Below are 21,527 nucleotides of genomic sequence, written 5' to 3'. Positions count from 1 at the left end.
TGCTGTTCAGACAGGACTGTGTCCCATTCTATCTGAAAGAGATAATGTGGTTACCCAAGGCTGCGCTAGATGGGCGCCCCAAGATGTTGATACTAGGATGGAGGATGTGGCGAAGGGCATGTCAACTGATGGGGAACCCATGCCCGTGCTCCCCTCAGGTACCGCTAGTTGCACTGGCGGCTGGGGAAGAGCAGCTGAGGATGATAATCAGGAAACACTGGGAACCGGCTGGCGTAGTGACAATGGGAGATATCTGGCGGGAGGGTACTATAACAGATTTTGGGGAGTATGGGGTGGAAACTGGGCTACACACCGGCCAGTATATCACGTACCATAGATTGGTGCGAAAGATCAAGAGAACGTGGTCAGAATTGGTGCTTGAGGAAGAACCAGACGCCACTGTAGACATAATATATGACATAGCAGAGGGAGGATACGAGATATCTCGGATATACGAGATGATGATGTCCAAAGTAGGAAAGGAGGTAGTACAATTGAGACTAGACTGGGAAGAGGAAGTGGGTACCCCGATGGAGGATGGATGTGGGAACGAGTCCAAGGGTATCATAAAAAGGTGTCAAGGAACGCAAGACTTAAACAGATGCAATTGTATATTACGCATAGGGCGTACCTGACACCTCAGAGGATAGCCAAGTTTAAAAATGCAGGACGGCAGGCATGCCCTAGATGTGATGAAGAGAATGCGGGCATGGTGCATATGTTTTGGTCCTGCCCGGTCATTGGGCGCTTCTGGGGTGAGGTCGCACATAAATTAGCAGGAAAAGGTATTAAGATTGTGGTGGATAATGCGTGGGCCTTTCTGCTGGGGGGGTACCCTAGGCCAAAGAAACTCAAGCACGTGAGTAAACTGAAGGATCTGGCATATGCGCTTGCGAAGAGGAGAATTGATATGGGGTGGAAGACATGCCACAAACCCTGATTAGTGATATGGTGGAATGATCTGCAGAAATGGGCGGAGGCGGAAACCATGGTATGGCAAGAAGCCAGCAACGCTGGGGTGGGGGGGGCGGAGGAAACAGACTCTCATGGCCTGGAAACTGCTGATAGCAGAACTATTTGGGTCTGTGCCGGACTCAATGGACCCCACGGACAGAAACGCCCCCATCACAAGATGCAGAATAGAACACTAGTAGAAGTAGGCTCGTAATGGGGGGGAGGTAAAAGGGAAGCAGTGAGCGTGACTGAACAATGTATAATGGATATGTTACTGTATACACTGCAAGTTTGGTTTGTATTGTTTGTTTAAATATCTAATAAAAATAAAATTAAAAAAAGTATTGCATGGGTGAAACAGACAACTTCTGAACGAAAGCATTTGTTTTCTCTCTTGGAATTTAGGTCTGGCTAAAGGGGCTTCAGACTCTCCCAGTTAGGGAGTGAGACCACAGGAGGGGGTTATTGGATATCCCCAGCCTCGATGGGGTCTAAGAATGGGTCAGTGGGTGTCCAGGGGCACCACCGCACACCTCCCCCCTGGTCTGAAGATTCACTGACTGGCTGGGAGAGACACTTGGCGTGAGCCATCTCCTTGGTGGTCCCGAGAGCCAGGCAGTGGGCCTTGTTGCAAAACACCAGTAATCTCAAATAGTGACCACAAAGTGTTACAGGAGTCGCCAACACCTAACCCCTCCAAAACCTGTGTATTTTACTACAAATAGTTTGATAATGTTCAAATTAGTTCAGTGTTAATGTTTCTTTTCTCAGAAGGAGCTATACATGAAGTAGGTTTTCTTAAAAAATAAAATAGAAGGGTTCTTCTCATGTGCTTGTCAGCAATTGAACATTCCAGGAACAAAATACAGAAGAAAAGAGAGCAGCAGTATGTTGGCCAGAGAGCTCACCTGCCACATTTTACGGTACATAATCACAACCAGACAATGTCCAGAGATGCCCGAACAGACTATTGGCTTCAGAACTATTTCTTTATTAATAATCCTCACAGGAGGGGGAAATCAATGTTTGGCTGTCCTCAAACCTTCTCTTTAAGAACATTCCCATTTAAGGGGACGACTCTTCTCGTCAACGCACTCTCTCTTTCATCAGAGCTAAACTTCCTGTTCCTTTGGTGTGAACGTTTAGATTTTTTGTAAATAATCTCCATATTTTGCTGCAAATTGCACTCATTTACTGACCGCCATGTCAATGGCTGTTTGAAAATACAATTCATTAAAACATTGACTATTCTCCAGTGTCTGGTCTGATATTTATCTATTTCAGATTAGTGGAAATATTGTTAAGCATCCTTTGCGCTGCAACCACTAGAATTGGTTGTTACAAATGTACAGAACAGCCGGTGAAGTACTATTGATCTAGAAAATTAGAATTAGTTTACTAGTATGTGCCTACGTATTGTGGGCCAATATCCTTTATTACTGTATGCACCGCCAATGGCTTATTACTGAAAACATGTTACTTGTAAAAGTGTTGCAATGATTTCATGGATAGAATAATGTTATACTAAAGACTGTAAGTTTATGATCTAAACAGAGTTTAGGAGATGAATTGCTGTATTCACATTGCTGCTGCTTTTGTATTTTGCACAAGTATAGTTATAGGAACCTAGACTAACATTCAAAACGTTTTTGGTGTTTGGTCATTTTGATATGTCATATGGAAATTTTACAAGTTTTTAGTTTTGAATCATGCAAAGTTACATGCTTTATATGTGTCTTAAGCTTTCATGGCTAACGCTGAAATAAAGTGTTTCAAAGAAAGAATTGAGCAGAATTCGTTTGTAGAGTATTCACTATGTAAAATCAAACAAGCATTTTGTCTATAATCTCAGATGAACTTCCAAGTCTGGACACTTCTGTTGGAACCTCAATTCAACCCTTGTTCTGACAACTGTTTAGAGGGAGTTAGGTGTGTATGCCAGCCTATGCTTATCTATCTGGACATACATACATTTCTTGAAATATTGCTTGGAAGAGGACATTCCATAGTGCATACTATTGTTTGCTTCAGTGAGATTGAAGTTGATGGTCCAATTTAACAGAGGAGCCTTGTAGTCTCCCCAAGGTCAGACTAAATTAGGGTTAATTTTTATTCCCAGCTGATCAGAAAAGGGAGCGTGTTTCTACACTACTGCACAGTAGTGTTAAGTATTGCATGACAAAGATTTTACAGTTACACAATTCATCAATTCATTCTATTGAATATGTACATAGCATAACCATTGCAAATTGTATATCTATTTCTTAAAGTGACAAAATAAATATGCATTATTTAAAGTAGATAACTAATCTCCGGGCAATGAAAAATAGCATTCTGATATGTTGTTACACATCATCAAAATACGAGATTAACAAACACGGAAATGTACAGATAAAAAAAACAAATCCCAGTTATATTAATGACTAAGAAAACTACAAAGAAATACCATACCTTTCTTCAGCTGAATCTTTCTGCAGTGGGCAGCCCATAACCTAAAAGAAAACGAGTGGCAGGCCGTAAGAAACATCCAAAGACAGGTTTGAAGTAGACAAATGAGCAGCACTCCAACACAGCGCTTTGCTATTGGCCAAGAGAGGAACCCTAACTGTTGGGGATCCACGGGCCCAGTTTAGAACTGGCACAGATAACACGGAAATGCATCCTGCAAATTAGTTTTAACACCTCTAATCACTTTCACGATATTGTGATATTTGCATACATTTTAAGGATATCTGAGATTTCTGTATAAATCTCAGGATCAGCAATTGGGGAGACTGAGTTCCGGGAGCCTAGATGACTGCACTTTATTACTGATCTCAATATAACGTAGAGATGATGTCTCTGTGCTGCCCAGGCATCTGTGGGAATAAAGGCCCACATGACAGCGCATAGGGTGGATGACATGCATTACTTACCGTAATAGCATTTCTGATTGTTGTATCTGCTTAGATTCACAGGCTGTGCATATAGTCCGACATCCATTGGAAACCGCAGAGTATTGCATCTTGTCTTTCGGGGACCGAAAGGGGACGTCGGCATAGGCGTGTTTGTAACACTATCCCTATCGTGACGTGTAGTGCACCCAAAATCCCTCACGTGCCGAGGTCCCTCCGATTGTATTTTATCTGCCATGAGGGAGCCCAAGGCTATAGTGAGTGAGTAGATAAAGAGAGAAAGTAGTAAGACGTCTATGTTCCTTCCACCCCGAGCGGGGAGGTAGGGAGGGTGCATGTGAATCTAAGCAGATACAATCATCAGCTATGCTATTAAGGTAAGTAATGCATGTCTTCGGATGCTTGTTAATCTGCTTAGAATCACATGCTGTGCATAGACAAGCAAGCAGTACCCGGAGTTGGAAGTGGGTTGTGAGAAGGAACAGTAGAGAAAAGATGTCTTAGTACCGCTTGTCCCACCTGAGAATCAGACCTACAATGAGTATCTATGCAATAGTGTTTTGTAAAGTTGTGTACAGAACTCCAGGTTGCCGCCTTGCAAATGGACCCTAGGGGAACATTTGCAATGAATGCTATGGAAGCCCCAGTGCCCCGAGTAGAGTGTGCTCTAGGCTTGAAGGGTAGTTCTCTCTTAGCAAGAGCATAACAGTGTGATGCACTTGACAATCCACCTTGAGATAGCTGATCCCCTTCTCTACCAGCTGCCACTGAAACTAAAAATTGGTTTGTTTTCCTCAGTGGTTTAGTTCATTCCAGGTAGAACATGACTGCTCTGCGCACATCTAGTGTGTGTAGGCTTCTTTCAGCCATGCTAGTGGGATTCTGTAAAAAGGTAGGTCGTTCAATCGACTGGTTGACATGGAACTTCGATATGAATTTAGGCGCAAATCTGGGGTGCGTGCGCAGAACTACCTTATCCCTGTGGACTGTAACAAAGGGGTCTAGAACAGAAAGTGCCTGTAGTTCGCTAACCCTTCTGATAGAAGTGATAGCCACTAGGAAGGACGTTTTACAAGTCAGGTCTTTTAGACTTGCTTTATGCATAGGCTCAAAGGGAGCTCCCATGAGCCTGGTCAAAACCACATTTAGGTCCCAGCCAGGAGCTGGGTGAGAAATGGGAGGATAAATCCTCTTAACCCTTTCCATAAAGGCCTTAATCACCGGTATCTTCCACCACAACACTTTTTGTTGTAATGTGGTGTAGGCTGATGAACCTTTAGGGAATTGAAGACTAACCCAATGTCCAGCAGATGGGTTAGGTACATCACAATGTGGGTGGGTGAGCAATCGATGGGATTGACACCCTTGGAATTACACCAAATGACAAAACGTTTCCATTTGCTGGCCTAGCAATAACGTGTGTTCGGTTTCCTAGCCTCCCTGAGTATGTCCATGCACCTCTGAGGTGTCCAAAATCTATGACCTCAGGAGCCAAGCTGCTAAATTCAGAGTGTGTGGGCATGAGTGTAGGGTCTCCCCCCTGTCCTCAGACAACATGTTGTATGGGCAGGGTAGTTTCACTGGTGGGGAGAGCAACATTTCCATTAGGTGAGCGAACAAGGGTTGGCGGGCCCACAAATTTCCCTGACCATGTAATCCAGAGACCGTTCCCCTTGGAGCGGTTCTGGAGGTACCTGGAGGCGTAGTCTTGGCATTGGGCGTTATCCTGAGTTGCAAACAAGTCGATCTCTGGGAAGCCCCATTCTGCAAAGACGTTTGACACAATGTCTTCGTGCAGACGCCATTCGCATTCTTCGGGAAGAGGAAAATCTCTGCTGAGCACGTCTGCCAGAAGATTGAGTTCCCCTGGAACATGTTGGGGCAACAGAAACATCTTGTGTTTGAGAGCCCATAGCCAAATGTTTTGGGACAGCTTGGATATCCCTGTAGAGTGAGTGCCCCCCTGTTTGTTCAGGTAATACATAGCTGTAGTGCTTTCCGTTAGAATCAGCACTGTCTTCCCTTACAGCTGCTTCTGAAAGGCCTTTAGTGCTTTGAACACTGCTAATAGCTCCAGTAAATTTATATGGTTGGATGCTACTTGACGGGACCACACTCCATGTGCTGTCTGCTGATGCAGGTGAGCCCCCCACCCTGTGAGAGATGCGTCTGTCGTTAGAGTGGCTTCCACTGCAGGGGTGGTGAAGGTTTTCCACTTCAAGAGGTTTTCTCTTGACCACCACTGCAGAGAGAGAACGAGGGCTGGCGAGACAACTACCAGATCTTCCCATTGTCCGCTGGCCTCACACCACTGGCTGTTGAGCCACTCTTGCATGGGACGCATGCGCAGCCACACGTGGGGAACCAAGTATATGCACGACCCCATCATTCCTAGCAAGCGCATGGCCATGCGCACCGTCACCTCCCGACTGGCTACATATTGAGGAATCTGAAAAAGCATGTTCTGAACCCTCTCGTTGGTGGGAAAGACGAGACTGTCTTCTGTCCGAATTAGAGCTCCCAGAAATTGTTTTTTTTTGACTGGGGACTAGACTGGATTTCTTCTCGTTGATTGAGAAACCCAGACTGAACAGAAGATCTACTGTTTTTTGGGTGTTCGAAAAACATGTGTTGTAGGAGTCCCCTGTGATGAGCCAGTCGTCGAGGTAAGGGAAAACTGGGACGTATAGTCTGCGCAGGTGTGCTGCAGCTACTGCCAGGACCTTGGTAAACACCCTTGGCGCTGAGGCGATGCCGAAGGGAAGTACCTTGAACTGGTAATGCCCGTCCTCTATGATGAACCTTAGATATTTCCTGTGCGCTGGCAACATTGAAATGTGAAAGTATGCATCTTTCATGTCAAATGTTGCCATGTAGTCCCCCTGTTTCAGCAGTGGGATCACCTCCTGTAGTGTTACCATGCAAAACCTCTGGGGCTTTATGGTGCTGGACGCAGGTCTAGAACAGGGTGCATGGTGAGGTCCTTTTTGGGTACAAGGAAGTACCCTGAATAAATACCTTTGTTTACCTGAAGAATAGGGATGGCTTCTATGGCGTCCTTTCCCAGCAGGGCTTCCACCTCTTTATTCATGATCTCCAGATGGTCCGGTGAAAGGCGCTGTGAGCGCGGTGGTCTGAATTGTGGAGGTCGGGCAAATTCCAAGCAGTACACGTGGGCGACCGTCTTTATGACCCACTGGTCTGAAGTTGGATCTGGTGGTCATTTCTGACCAGAGGCTGCGGCTCCTCTAGGATTGGGGCCTCTACCTCTGCCGTTGCTGCGTCGCTGTCCCCTTGAAGGGTAGTATGCGGTGCTTCCTGAAGTTTGTCCTGTGCTGAATTCCCCATGCCATAGTTGTTTTGGCCTGCACGGGACTGCCCTTGAAAGGACCGCCGAGAGTTATTACCTCTCTGGGGGGGAAGGTTTTTGTGTGATCTGTTGCAGGGATTTAAGAGTCTCGTGCTCTTTCTTGGCTGTTTTTAAGGCCTCATCAACTGCTTTCCTGAAGTGGTTAGCTTCCTCAATAGGCTTACTGATGAGAGAGGCCTGCGTTTTGGGTTTAAACCCTGAAGTACGCAGCCAAGCGTGTCTTTTGAGTAGGGTCCCTTGGGCCAGAGACCTGCCTGCTGTTTCAGCCATGTCCGGGGTGTTTTTAATCACATTCTGGTTCACTTGTCTTCCCTTGACTATAATGGAGAGAAGCTTGGATTGGACGGGTTCTGGAACCTCTTGGAGGCCTTCCTGGAGCAGGTTCCACTGAGCGTCAGCATAACTTGCCAATAGCGTGGTATTATTTGATATCCGTGTAGTGTATGCGGCAGCCGAGGTCACTTGTTTGCCTAGAGCATGGGTGCACAACATACAGCCCGCGGGACAGTTGCGGCCCACCATGCCATTTTGTCCAGCCCGCCAGCAACAAAGACTTTCCTAATGGAGGGCGGCCCGCAAGCAGCATCAGCCACCCTCCATTAGGAAAAGTCTTTGTTGTCGTCCGGGCCGGACAAAACACTGGCCCTCATTGGCTCAGGGCACACGCACCACGCAGCTCCTACAAGCCACGTAGTGCATGTGTGCTGCACCAATGGAGGGCCAGCACTACCGCTGGCGTGGCCAGTAAGGCTTGATGCCGGAAGGCATTTCAGCCTTGCCCCGGCCACGGCAGCCGTAGTACTGGACCTTCGCCAGCGTTCCAGCTAGCCTGCCTTCCAGCACGTCGTCCGGTAAGTACAGATTTTTTTTGGGAGGGGGGATGTGTGTGTGTGTGTCTCTGATCTTTGTGTTGCTGGTATGTTGAGATGCGAGTGTGGGGTGTTTGTCGGGTCTGCCTGAATGTGTTTGTGTGCAAGTGCAGTGTGTGTTGAGATGCGGGGGTGGGGTGTGTGTCGGGTCTGCCTGAATATATGTGTTTGTGTGCAAGTGCAGTGTGTGTTGAGATGCAGGGGTAGGGTGTGTGTCGGGTCTGCCTGAAAGTTTGTTTTTGTGTGCAAGCGCAGTGTGTGTTAAGATGCGGGGGTGGGGTGTGTGTCGGGTCTGCCTGAATGTGTTTTTGTGCAAGTGCAGTGTGTGTTGAGATGCGGAGGGGGGGGGGTGTGTGTCGGGTCTGCCTGAATGTGTTTGTGTGCAAGTGCAGTGTGTGTTGAGATGCGGGGGTAGGGTGTGTGTCGGGTCTGCGTCGGGTCTGCCTGAATGTGTTTTTGTGCAAGTGAAGTGTGTGTTGAGATACAGGGGTGGGGTGTGTGTCGGGTCTGCCTGAATGTTTGTTTTTGTGTGCAAGTGCAGTGTGTTTTGAGATGCGGGGGTGGGGTGTGTCGGGTCTGCCTGAATGTGTTTGTGTGAAAGTGCACTGTGTGTTGAGATGCGGGGGTGGGTTGTGTCGGGTCTGCCAGAATGTGCTTGTGTGCAAACGCAGTGTGTGTTGAGATGCGGGGTTGGGGTGCGTTGGGTCTGCCTGAATGTGTTTGTGTGCAAGTGCAGTGTGTGTTGATATGCTGGGCGGGATGGAGAGGGTCGGGTCTGCCTGAATGTTTGTTGTTGTTGTGTGCACGTTCAGTGTATGTTGAGAAGCAGGTGTGGGGGGTCCGGGTCTGTATGGGTGCATACTTGTGAGTTTATTTGGTGAGTTGGGGGGTGAGGGGGATCAGGTCTGTATGGATGCATGGTGTATGCTTGTGAGTTTGTGTGCTGAGTTGGGGGGTGGGAGTTCGGGTCTGTATGGGTACATAGTGTATTCGTGTATACTTGTGGGTTTGTGTGCTGAGTTGGGGTGGGGGATTCGGGTCTGTATGGTTGCATGGTGTATGCTTGTGAGTTTGTGTGCTGAGTTGGGGGGTGGGAGTTCGGGTCTGTATGGGTGCATAGTGTATTGGTGTATGCTTGTGGGTTTGTGTGCTGAGTTGGGGGTGGGGGATTCGGGTCTGTATGGGTGCATGGTGTATGCTTGTGAGTTTGTGTGCTGAGTTGGGGTTGGGGGTTCGGGTCTGTATGGGTGTATTGGTGTATGCTTGTGAGTTTGAGTGCTGCATTGGGGGGTGGGAGTTTGGGTCTGTATGGGTGCATGGTGCATGCTTGGTTGCATGGGGCATAGTGTTTGGTTGGGGGCCATGGTGTTTGGTTGAGGGGTGGGTGTCATGGGGCATAGTGTTTGGTTGAGGGGTGGGAGCCATGAGGCATAGTGTTTGGTTGGGGGTTGGGGGCCATGGGGCATAGGGTTTGGTTGAGGTGTGGGGGCCATGGGGCATAGTGTTTGGTTGGGGGGTGGGCATCATGGGGCATATTGTTTGGTTGGGGGGTGGGCACCATGGGGCATAGTGTTTGGTTGGGGGTAAGGGGGCCATGGGGCATAGTGTTTGGTTGGGGGTCAGGGGGGCATGGCGCATATTGTTTGGTTGGGGGTGAGGGGGCCATGGGGCATAGTGTTTGGTTGGGGGTGGGAGCCATGGGGCATAGTGTTTGGTTGGGGGTGGGAGCCATGAGGCATAGTGTTTGAGGGGTGGGTACCATGGGGCATAGTGTTTGGTTGAGGGGTGGGAGCCATGGGGCATAGTGTCGCACTCCAAGAGTGAAGGGTGAGGGGTGGGAGCCATGAGGCATAGTGTTTGGTTGGGGGCCATGGGGCATAGGGTTTGGTTGAGGTGTGGGGGCCATGGGGCATAGTGTTTGGTTGGGGGGTGGGCATCATGGGGCATATTGTTTGGTTGGGGGGTGGGCACCATGGGGCATATTGTTTGGTTGGGGGTAAGGGGGCCATGGGGCATAGTGTTTGGTTGTGGGTCAGGGGGGCATGGGGCATATTGTTTGGTTGGGGTGGGAGCCATGGGGCATAGTGTTTGGTTGGGGGTGGGAGCCATGAGGCATAGTGTTTGGTTGGGGGTGGGAGCCATGAGGCATAGTGTTTGGTTGAGGGGTGGGGGCCATGGGGCATAGTGTCGCACTCCAAGAGTGAACCCAATAATAAAGCTAAAACAGGCACACTTTTTGTGGAAACCTGACTCAACAAAGGCCATACTCCTCTTGGCATCCCAAACAGCAAAGTATAGCAGACCAAAATAACGGAATGTCCAATCAAGGGTCAATAAAATATATATAATTTAATTAAAGAGACAATATGCAATAGCTAAATAAAAATAAATGATAACAATGGAAAATGTGTAGTACAAAATAAAAGTTTGAAATACAAATAAAAATTGTTACACCTCAAAAACGTATTCGTTTTCCATGTGTTTAATAAAAATTGGGGGTTGAAAAAGCCTTCCGCCACGCCTCGCCTGCTGCGCCTACCGCCCCGCCCACATTTACTTTTCCGCCCACTATAGCCATCATGTAAAGTACTTTCGCCCCTATGTCAAAATCAGTTGTGCAACCCTGGCCTAGAGCATACAGCCTCTTGGATTCCTTGTCCAGAGGGGCCTTCCCAGTGGCAAGGGGTACCCCTGTCCTTTTTCGGGTGGTAGTCACTACCAGAGAGTCGGGGATGGCGCGCCCTCTAATGTCAAGAGGGTCGGAAGGAGACAGCCGAAACAATTTTTCCACTCTTGGGTTCACTTCCCGGGTTTGAGCTGGTGATACCAAGGAGGGAGCCAACCTTCTCTTGATGGAATTAAGGAGGGGAATGGCTTGGCTAGATGGAGGCTTCTGTCGTGACCCTTGCCCGTGGCCCTCACTGGCAAGTCAGCCTTCCAGTTAGGGCTAGGTCAAAGGCCTTAAAAGCTCATCCAAGACTCTCTTGGAGTCAGTCCTGGCGCCTTTGGCGCCAGGCTCATAACCATCATGAAGACCAACTTTAGAATGGGACGATTTACTTGGGACTATTTAACTTGGGGGGGGGGTTCAGCCAACATGGAGGCACACACATAGCTCAGTTACAAGGAACTGAGCTATGCGGTCTAGTCTTTTGGGTGTGGCAGGCCTGGGACTACTTTACCTGGACTACTTTGGGTGTGGCAGGCCTGGGACTATTTTACCTGTACTACTTTACCTGGGACTATTTAAACCGCACCCAAACAGCAGAACATGCTTTACGTTATTCTGCTGTGGGCAGCGTAACGCTCACCGTGTCCAGTTCTTTGATGCCAGCTTACCTGAAACCAAGGACCTGCAGAGAGAGAAAGAACACTACGAAACTTACCTGGAACAGTATCCTGTCTTCAATCCATCGCTGACTTCATTTCCACTCACCTGAAGGTACGAACTCCATCATCCGGCACCGCATGCATCCTGGAATACCATAACCTGGAAAGAGGAGAAAGAAAGACAGCATTAGTAAGCGTTTACTCACGTTTCCTCCTGAATGAAGAAAGCCACACAATTCTTACCTGGGTAGTCATCTCCCGGTCAGTATCATTGCTGGAACATTACGGCAGTCAGAGAGGAACATCGCAAGCTGCAAGGAGAGAAAAGACACAGGTTAGCAATATAAAAGGCAAAACAGCGCCGCGCATTACTCACCGGGCAACATTGCGCACACCGCGCATTCGCCTACCGGCCCATGCTTATCTTCAAACTGCATGACAACACCAAAATACCTTTCCATAGGAAAGAAGCAAGAAATTGTTATTCCAACTAAGAGGAACATAAGAACTGCATATAAAGACTGTAAAGCAGCAAACCTACGGAGTCGCAGCAGACCTGGATTCCCAAAGGGGGGGCTTGCACCAGTGAAGTAACTTGGTCGCTGCTCGCCCCCCACATCTACGTGCCCCTGCCACAAGGAGCAGGACAGAGAATCCACCTTTTACAATATTAAGGTGAGGAGAGGGCCCAAGTGGGAGGAAGGAGCTGAGGCCAATGGAGGTGAGAAAACAAAGACAATCTGGTATTGAATCCAGCTCTCCTATATTGCAGACCCATTTTTAACCAGGGGCCTTACCAAGGGACCGGGAGAGGGTTCGAGAGTGCAAATCATCCAACCAGGGCTGGGTGGCGTCCCTGTGGATGCCAGGTGAGCGTAACAGCTTCTCCTTAAGGATATCCTCTACAAAATCATCCTGCTCAGGCACAGCCTCTTGAGTAGAGATCTGAAAGTGTTCAGCTGCCTTTTTCAACATAGAGATGAAGGCCATCTGGTCATCTACAGGTGAGGCCTGACGAGCCGGGGTGGACGGAGGGGAATCCAAACACAAAACATCAGTGTCCTGATCTTGATGTGGCAATGACCATGGGTCCATTCCCTCCTGCTGAGTTTCTTCCAAATTGTCTGTGGCACCCCTGCTGTTCCTCTTCAACATTCAGTAGAAATGAAGCTTCTTCCTCTTCATTGTAAATGTCCCTATAGGTGTCATATGGACAATGTCTTCCTGCTGGACGGGACATAAGGCCGATATTATTGAAAATGAGAAGAAAATTGAGGGTTAGGCTCTCCACGAGACCTTTTCGGGGATGGATGATCAGAAAAACTGATAATTCTCTCCAGCCGATCCATACACCCTTCGAATTTCTCTCTAGTCCATTTGGAGGACCCAAGCGGGCCTATGGGTGGAAAAACATTGTCTTCCGCCCTACGGCGCCGAAAAGAGTCTCTTAGGGTGTCAGAAAGAGGCTCTTGGCTATCTTCATAAGTATCGTGAGAATCGGGGCCCCAAACCGCATCCTAAGATTTTTCCGCGGCTTGCCCCATAATTTTAGGCGGAACCGGGATAAGTCCCACCACCGCCGTAATCCTCTCGATGCCGTCTTCGATAATCGCAGAATCGGCGTGAGATAATTGCTCCAATGGTCTATCGGTAGGTGTATTACCTTCCGTGGCGTTAGAGGGCCTAGTGGTCGGTTTTTTGACTAGAGGCCTAGTCGTAGCTTTCGGGCCTATTGCGGCATTCGGGACTGTCGTAGCGTCGGATTTCCGCGCTTCGACGTGTGAAGTTTTAGGAGTAGCACCCTTACTTGTTTTTGATTGCCCAGTTGCAAGACGCTGCTGAGGATGCAGGGAAGGCTTTGGATCTGCGCGATCCGAAGAGGCCGTTGAAATTTTCGATGGCCCTGTTGGCGTTCTCACCTTTTTCGACGAGGACGTCGAAACCGATGTAGGGGTTGTATGCTTAGTGAGATGCGTTTGTACGCCCCAGTCACCGGGTGTTGTCCCTGAAGCGAGACCAGAGTCAGGCCTTAAAGGGGACAGGCGTGGCGGACCTAGAAGTGTCCGCCTCGAGGTCTATCACATCCGCAACGGATATTTGGTCATTTGAGGTGCCCCCGTCACTCTCAGCGGGTGTGGCGTGGGGGAAGGGGGTTCCACCCGCGACATACGATACGCGGCCCACCGCTTTACACGTAGCTCCTTAAGGGTCTTAGGCCGAAGGAGTTTGCAGGCCGCACACCGCTTTTCGTCGTGATCTAAGGGGAGACAGGCGTTGCACGTCCTGTGTTCGTCCTTCCAAGGATATCTGACCCTACACTTAGGGCAGAATCTAAAAGGAGTCCTTTCCACAGCCAAAGGGGAAGATGACCAGACCAAAAGGGTAAAGAGGGGAAAGGAGGAAAGACATACCGAAAATATGGCCACCCCGACCCCACTCTCCCTACTGTAAAGGTCGGCCAGAGGGCCCGATCACGTGGAAAGTCCGGCCGCGGGATCTTAGGTGCCGAAATCCAATGCCGTAGACTAATCCCCCGCAGTCTTCATCCGCTATAGGGCAACCAGTTATCTGGGTGGGAAAAAACTATCTGAGGGACTTCGGCGCGTGAGGGATTTTGGGTACACTACACGTCACGATAGGGATAGTGTTACAGACAAGCCTATGCCAACGTCCCCTTTCGGTCTCCGAAAGACAAGATGCAATACTATGCGGTTACCACTGGATGTCGGCCTATATGCACAGCATGTGATTCCAAGCAGATTAACAAGCACCAGAAACCATTTTCTAACTTGGCTCTACCAATATCTAAGTTTGATACAGGTCTCCAAGACTGGGAACTGCTACACAACCCTAAGCAACCACCTTGTTCACATACCACTAGATGCCACCCCACACCAATGGGCAAATCCCTTAGTGTTCCCAAGCCTACAGTGTGTAATGTCTACACTAGATGTGCAACTCCAAGGTGTGGTTGGAAGAGAGGACAATGGGAGAATGTAACAGCAAGCCTTCTGGTCAACCATAAGTGAGGCCAATACGCAAAGTTGCATATTTTCAGGGAAATTCTTAAGGCAAGTGGAAGGGAGCTCAGTTTTAGAACCATAAGCACACCATCAAAATCATTCTCTGCTTCACATACCTCTTCCCATGCAAGTAAAGTATGCATTCTAAAGACTTGCCTGTGTTTTCGCTTCTTCTTTTGTGCTGTGGTCATTAATTCTTTTGTCGGCATTTTCAATATCAGCGAATCTTTCACAGCAAACTGAAAGACCTGAGAATGCAGAAGAGGTCTCCTTCACTCAATGACAAAGTTGTTATAATGTTACAGCTGGTTCAAGTGACAGACGTAGTTCCCATACACTACAAATATAGCTATAGGCTTTTAATTGAAATCTACCCAGAACACTGGAGTGTCAACATGACCTCAGTTAAAAGGGGAGGGGACCATTGCAACTATCACACATCTGTCAGTAATCTAAGGGCTGCTATGTATAGACGATCGCCATATGAAACCTTTTTCCTGTGCTCCATCGCACCCCCTAAGCTTTATCAATGTCCTAAACGTTGCCTGCCCATTTGGACTGGGCAACTAACTCAAAATACCTTTCCATGAAACATATGTGGATGCCACACTTATATCACTTGGGACTTTGAAGGGTAAAGACTGATTAGAAACTGGCTAAATTAGATCTACACCACACCCTTTATCCCAGTTCAAATATATCAGTTTGGCAATGGATCCAAAACACAATGGGCCCGTACTTGCAGTATAAACGCAACAGGTGGAACACTTATGCAAAGGCATGCTTCCTTGAGCAAAACTACATTTCAAACAAACGGCAAGAGTATAGGTTGCCTGAGATTTCAAATTGAGATTGTAGTATGCCATCTATCCATCAAAACAGTAGGGTGAGCTACCATAGAAAACTTTCCAACACTTAGTGGAATGTTAGTACTTTTGTCAGCGGAAACACAGAGAGGTGTATTGAATCAAGAGATTCATTAAGCCCAGTTACCAGCGGATAAACCAATTTTCCCCCAGATCACCATGGGCTATTTTCTAAAGAGGGTTTAGAATTGCTCAAATATCAATCATACCATCTCAGGGAAAAGGTTTCACATCTAACTGGCCTGACCCCAACAGTGGCTTCAATTTGGCCATGGATAATTCTGCTCTCCTCTTGCAAGTGGCATCTTACTTTTTAGTATCACTTTATTGATTTTAAATCATCACAGCCCTTTCTCCCACCACTCACACACATTTACTAATGTTCTGTTCTGTGGGTTGGCTATACAATGGAGAAATGTCCAACTTGTCGATTCTCAAATCTTTTCCACAAGTCACTCCAATTGATCCAAAACTAATTTCGAATTATTTGGAACACCCCATAATAAAACCTACATTGGATAGATTCACCTTTAGATTTAGAAAGCAACTCTGTAGTTTAAACAGGCAGATTAAGTCATTCCTGGTAGCATGCAAGAGATATATCTTCTCACATCATGTCTGCCTCTTCATCTCACCCTTTCACATCCAGATCTGCGGCTCCCACCTTGGCTGATTGATTCCTTTTCCCTTCTGCTATGAATCAGGGGTGCGCTCGAAGTCTTGGATACCCAGTAAATATACACCTCATCGTATATTTAGCCTTGTAGGAAATATTAGTTTCACCTTTGGTGAATGATGTTTGAAAACAGTTTCAAACTGCTCCTAGGTTTTCAATTCTCAGTTATGATCTGTTCTCTGATGTACATGAGACAACAAAAATGCCTGTGCGATCCCACCTCATGATTTGCTCATCTTCCAGGCTGCAATACACTTCCTTTCTTGTCCCTCTGGCCCGCATTTATTGGGCCTGTTACCTTCTCTTGCTCTCAGACCTTTACTCATTTTAACTCATTAGCACCCAAGTCTTCTGTGAAGGTTCACCTTTTTACAAATTCATTCACACCATAAGCTAGCCTGAAATACATAGTGGGAAGTGTTCCCCCTTAATGCCAATCCAAACATACTTAGGTTTTCCACTCTACCATGGTTTTTCATTTTCTCCAATCTGATGACTCTTGCCTGACCAGTACTTTACGATATTGCTTAACCCCACAGAATTAATCAAGTCACCATTAATCGTGACAGTATTTATTTGCAGAATAGAGATTCTACTTTGCACCTTTCCCATTTTCACTCACAGCTTAGCGGACACATGCTCTGAGATAGCTGCAAAGCAGTAGCACTTAACAACATACCACAACTGATTAAACTTAACAGTGATCATAATAACAGCAACTAGCATAACATTAATGTCCACAATGTACATGCTTTAATGTTTTAGCATTATGTGTACAGGTCTGTCTTTTTCTGTCATCCATTCACATGGTGGACCCTCTCTCTACCAAAGCACATACTACATAGAGAGCATTTTCAATGTAGCGGCAATGACAGCAAACTCAAGACTCAGCTGCAACTATCCTTCGGTTACCCATGCCTTGCAGGCACTGAAATCAATAGCTGAAATCCCAAATGACAGCACCTAAACCTCATACTGGCAGACTCCTGGGAAATATCAGCAGCTATTGCCCATCGTTTGATATTCCTCTCAGAGATGCCCTCAGTCACCTTCAAGTCTGTAATCTCTGCGTCTTTGATGTACGTCAGGGAGATTTTTTAGAAAGCCTCCGGTGAGGTATTTCAGAAGGCCAACCCAGTGGTGTCAAAACTGTGAGACCACCAAACCATCTAAATTGCTAGTGTGGCAGAGCAATAAGTCTTCACTGTTAGGAGGGGGGATAGGCTTGCATCAAAATATAATCAGACCCAGACATGCACACAATAAAGTACTCCACAGACAACATACTGAAACATTATATACAATTTATCTCAAAATAAGGATAAAAACACTGTAAAATACCTGCTTGATGAAAATATTATACCACAGTCACAAGTATATATGAAAAAACAGTAATGGGTTGTCATTGATTCCTACTCATTCCACAAGCCTGACAGAGAACAAACTGTAAAAGAGAAGTATGACTCACGCATAGCAATAAAATGAAGAAATTCAGTATTGTGCCCAGCGGTGGCCCAGTTCACCTCACAAAACCAGTAGAACACATGCAACCAAAATTTGCTACGGAAAAACACTATTTTCAATGTAAAAGAGTGAACTGTAGATATTCTAGAAGAGGAAATGACTTCTCAGAGACGGACAAGTATATGTGCAAATACCAAAAGAGTGTCCCTGAACATTGGGGATCAAGATCGTCAGATTAAGATACTGCACAGAATTTTATGGACTCCTGTTCATCTTTTCAAACATGGTTTATTGAACTCTGACATTTGCTGACGTTGTGCACTGGGGCAAGACACTTTGGAGCATATGTTGTTGGATTGTTAAATTGAAGGATATCTGGAATGGAATAGTGAAGGTAATGAATGCTGTCGTGGGTGAAGAAATGGAATACAACTTTGAAACATTGATCCTAGGTGAAGATGTTCTGTTGGAAGACTTGAATGATAGCCAAATCAGCTGGATTATGAGAGGAGCATCAGTGGCAAAGAGAATTATAGTAAGTGCATGGAAGTTAGCTGATTTCATGATTGGCGCAAATGGTTGGACGGATTGTACAAAATGTGCAATATTGAGCGGGTAAATTACAAGCTACAGAAGAAGGTTTTAAAGTTCCAGAAGATCTGGGGGCCTTTTTTGGACTTGAATATGTCTTAGAGGGGGGATTGATTTGAGAACTGCAAGAGAGAAGTATTTTTGGAAATTATTATATTATTATATGGATTTGACGACTGCAAGAGGGATTTGTGTTTTTCTGGATTAATATATGTTATTGAAAGGGTATGCTAAAGGATGCTAAAAGAACCTCTTATTTAAAAAAAGAAGAAAAAAAAGACTTTCCTTCGCTTTCTTTTTTTTCTTCCTTCTTTGCCACTTTCCAAGAGCTTTCAGAATTTCCAACAGATTCTCCAATTGGAATCAACAGGACAAACCCAACAGGCCGGGTGTGGTTAAGTGGAAAAGTTAGGTAAGCACTTCTCGTTACTCACAGATGCAGCAGGAGCGCAAACAACACGTTGAGGAGTCAAAGGGATCCCCTCAGAAGAGATCCAGCCCGAGGCTTGAGAATCAGCAGGCCAGGGAGAGCTGTTTGCAGTGTGAGCTCAAGGCTCACACTAACCTATGGCGATCAGTGTTGGGGAAACTGCAAAACCCCACTGCCACCCGACCCAAAGAAACCCTAAAGAACGCAACACACTACGGGAGCAGGGTCTAAGGACCCGGGGACAGATACTCCGAATGCTGGCTGCTGTGCAAATGGGCAAAAAAGAACAGGTGCACAGCTACATTTTCCTGTCATGATTAGGTTTGGCTAGAGGCAGTTGGGGACTCCGAAATAAAGGCCTAAAAACCTTGACCCAGCCTTGACCCAGTTGAGGGAATCTTGATGAATGAAGCATCTGAGAACATGACCCACAAGGAGTAGAATGCAGAAGCCGTAACAGCGCCAGATAGAGTACTCTGCGGGATTTAGCAAGGGCCACAGGTCAGTCCAGTGGAGCAGTGGGGCTCAGCCAGCCAGCGAGAAAAAGCTCCCAGGGGAATGGGCCACATCCTAAACCAGGGTCACTCTATAACCATTTGATTTTGACATACTGGCACACACGGATTTCTAGCAAAGCCAGGCTCATATTTCTTTCACTAGCTTGATTTAAAACTCCAAGATACCACTCAATTAAATCAAATAAATATATAAAGGAGAGACAGACCATGGCCATAGAGAATCAAAAGATCCATCAACTCATGGGAACACATGTAGGAGGCATACTTTTAAAGACATACAAACCTGTCATCACTTAAATGTGCACCAAATTCCTATCAAAGATATACACAACAGAATGTGTTGACAAACTTTGTGCTGCAGATGTTGCACCAAAGGATACCATGATGAAAGCGACATTTCACCTTGCAGTTGTTCTGTAAGAGAATATTGTGACTTTTAGCAAGCTTTCCTACCTGCTTGCACGTTTTGGATCCCATGAGCCGGGCTATTGAGCAGAAGTTGTTGAAGTAGGTGCTGTGAAATACCCGGAAGAGGGACTCCTCTGCCCCAGACCACTCGACAGGCTCTTGGGGTTCATCCGGGTCAGGCGCCTCCGAGCTCATGCTGCCATGCCTCTGCTTGGTAGGAGTCTGACAGCGCGAGTTGGCTTCTAAAATCAGCAAGGCAGCCAAAAGAAAAAAAGAAATACCAATGTTAGAATGAAAACACCCTCATGGCAAGTATTCACCCACTCTATAACGCCATGGACACACTCACCAATTCAATAGTGGAATCAATCCAGATGGGTGCAACCATGGTGTAAAGAATTATTGTGCTACAACTCTATGTGTTAACCACAGTCTCCAAAATAGAAGCCCAAATGCATTACTATCCAGATTGAACCAGCCGGTTCCCAATTAACAGGGACTCTTTAATGTCATAATCCACAGGTCTCCAGAATCTCTCCCAAGTCTCCAGCCAGCTATCCATCTCCACCAATCCCACCCACATAAGAAGCAAGCCATAGCCAGGCAGGACATCCTGAACTATAAACAAAGCAAAGACTCAAATCAGCCTTCTTTATCTGGGAATTCAGTGTCTGGACCAATATTCCTCTTCAAATCAGAATCACCTCTGCCCGCCTTCAAATCAGATGTGAGATTAACTATTTTCAAAATAATTCCTTGTAAATCACATCCAAGACCTTACTTCCCTGTTCCTGATCATCTTTATCATCTTGGTGGCCGGCCAATCACCCTCGACAAATACTGCTCTACCCCATCCTATCACATTGTAAAGGCCAAGGAGCTATATTCCCAATCCCATGTGGCTAGGAACTATATTCCCCATCCTTTGTCCACTCAATAAACACTGTAAAGATCCTCAAATCCATACTGAGGTGTGTCTACATATCTGCACAATATCGCCTCCCTCTGCTGTGCTATGTTGCTTTTCAAAGTTAGTGCATGTTATATACCAGGGTCCGCAACCTGTGGCCATCCAGATGTTTTGTACTATGACTTCGATGATCACTTACCATGGTCTGCACTATCTAAGGCTGCTGGGAGTTGACGTCCCAAACATCAGGCGAGCCAAAGGATGCAGACCCCTGTTTTATACATACTCTAAGCAAAGGGGAAAGCCAGACCCACTCTAACTGCAACGCTGCTGATGGTCTGAAATGGGCAAGTGACAAGCTTGGCTTAAGACCGCGCAAGTATCGGGGGAGTACACTCTTACAATTACCTTGCCTCAGGATTTCTAAGTTGAAAATATAATCACTTCTATTTCTATAGTTTTGCAGAAAGTCCACTTTTGTGGATACCGAACCAGCATACTTCAAAATCGGCTACCATCACCACGCTTCATTCACATTATTGCCCCAACTTTATTGACAAATAAGGTCCACATCCAATTGAGATTTGAGGTCACTTTCATTTGCTACAGAGGGATAACAGCAACTAGCAGGAAGGGGTTGCTGTATATGAATCTCAGACCATCAGAAGCTCTATATCAATAATACATTTTAAAAAACAAAAAACAAACGGACGTCTAACAGAAATGTATCAATTCCTGTTCTCAATGGTGCTGCGAGCTGCAATTTCTGGTGTTTAAACGCTTGGCTGATTTTGAAGCATAAGGTAACTTATGATGTGAAGGATAAAAAAAGAGCAAAAAAAAATATGCAGCTTGAATTTCCTCGGTTGGAGAGTAGGGCGAGTTTTACAATTTCGAAAGCACATACCATCCAAAAAAAAAAAGAAGAAAGAAACGAAGAGCATATTTCCAGAGATTTCACACACAAAAAAGTTTGGTCTGGCACATTGGGGACAAACAGGTTAGGAAGCCTTGTTAATGGTCATGTACTTGTAATACTTCAGAAGGAGGTGGAGGTTTAGAACAGTTTCAAAACGTAAGCCGGTCCACATCAAGATCTTGATCCACAAGCATTTGTTTTATTGTTAATGCTAGAAAAAAAGCATTGGACCTGCTGGTGCCTACCTCCACATCTTCTCCTTTCACCACTGGTGCAGCCGACCTACTATAGCACCAATTGGGATC

At 46.4% G+C, this 21,527-nt stretch overlaps 1 protein-coding gene across 2 annotated transcripts in view; it reads right to left on the bottom strand.

The window, feature by feature from the left end:
• Window positions 1-21,527, bottom strand: part of EZH1 (enhancer of zeste 1 polycomb repressive complex 2 subunit) — an 834,444-nt gene that overhangs the window by 160,935 nt on the left and 651,982 nt on the right. For both annotated transcript variants that reach the window (XM_069634417.1, XM_069634418.1), the window contains exons 13-15: window positions 19,439-19,635; window positions 14,597-14,688; window positions 3,406-3,446 (exon numbers count right to left, since the gene is read on the bottom strand). In XM_069634417.1, the coding sequence (XP_069490518.1) occupies window positions 3,406-3,446; window positions 14,597-14,688; window positions 19,439-19,635 (330 nt within the window). The remainder of the gene's footprint in view (window positions 1-3,405; window positions 3,447-14,596; window positions 14,689-19,438; window positions 19,636-21,527) is intronic.

This window comes from Ambystoma mexicanum, chromosome 13 (assembly GCF_040938575.1).
Source record: "Ambystoma mexicanum isolate Mex_15411 chromosome 13, UKY_AmexF1_1, whole genome shotgun sequence".
Taxonomy (NCBI): Eukaryota; Metazoa; Chordata; class Amphibia; order Caudata; family Ambystomatidae; genus Ambystoma; species Ambystoma mexicanum.
This window is presented reverse-complemented; position numbering and strand designations above follow the sequence as displayed.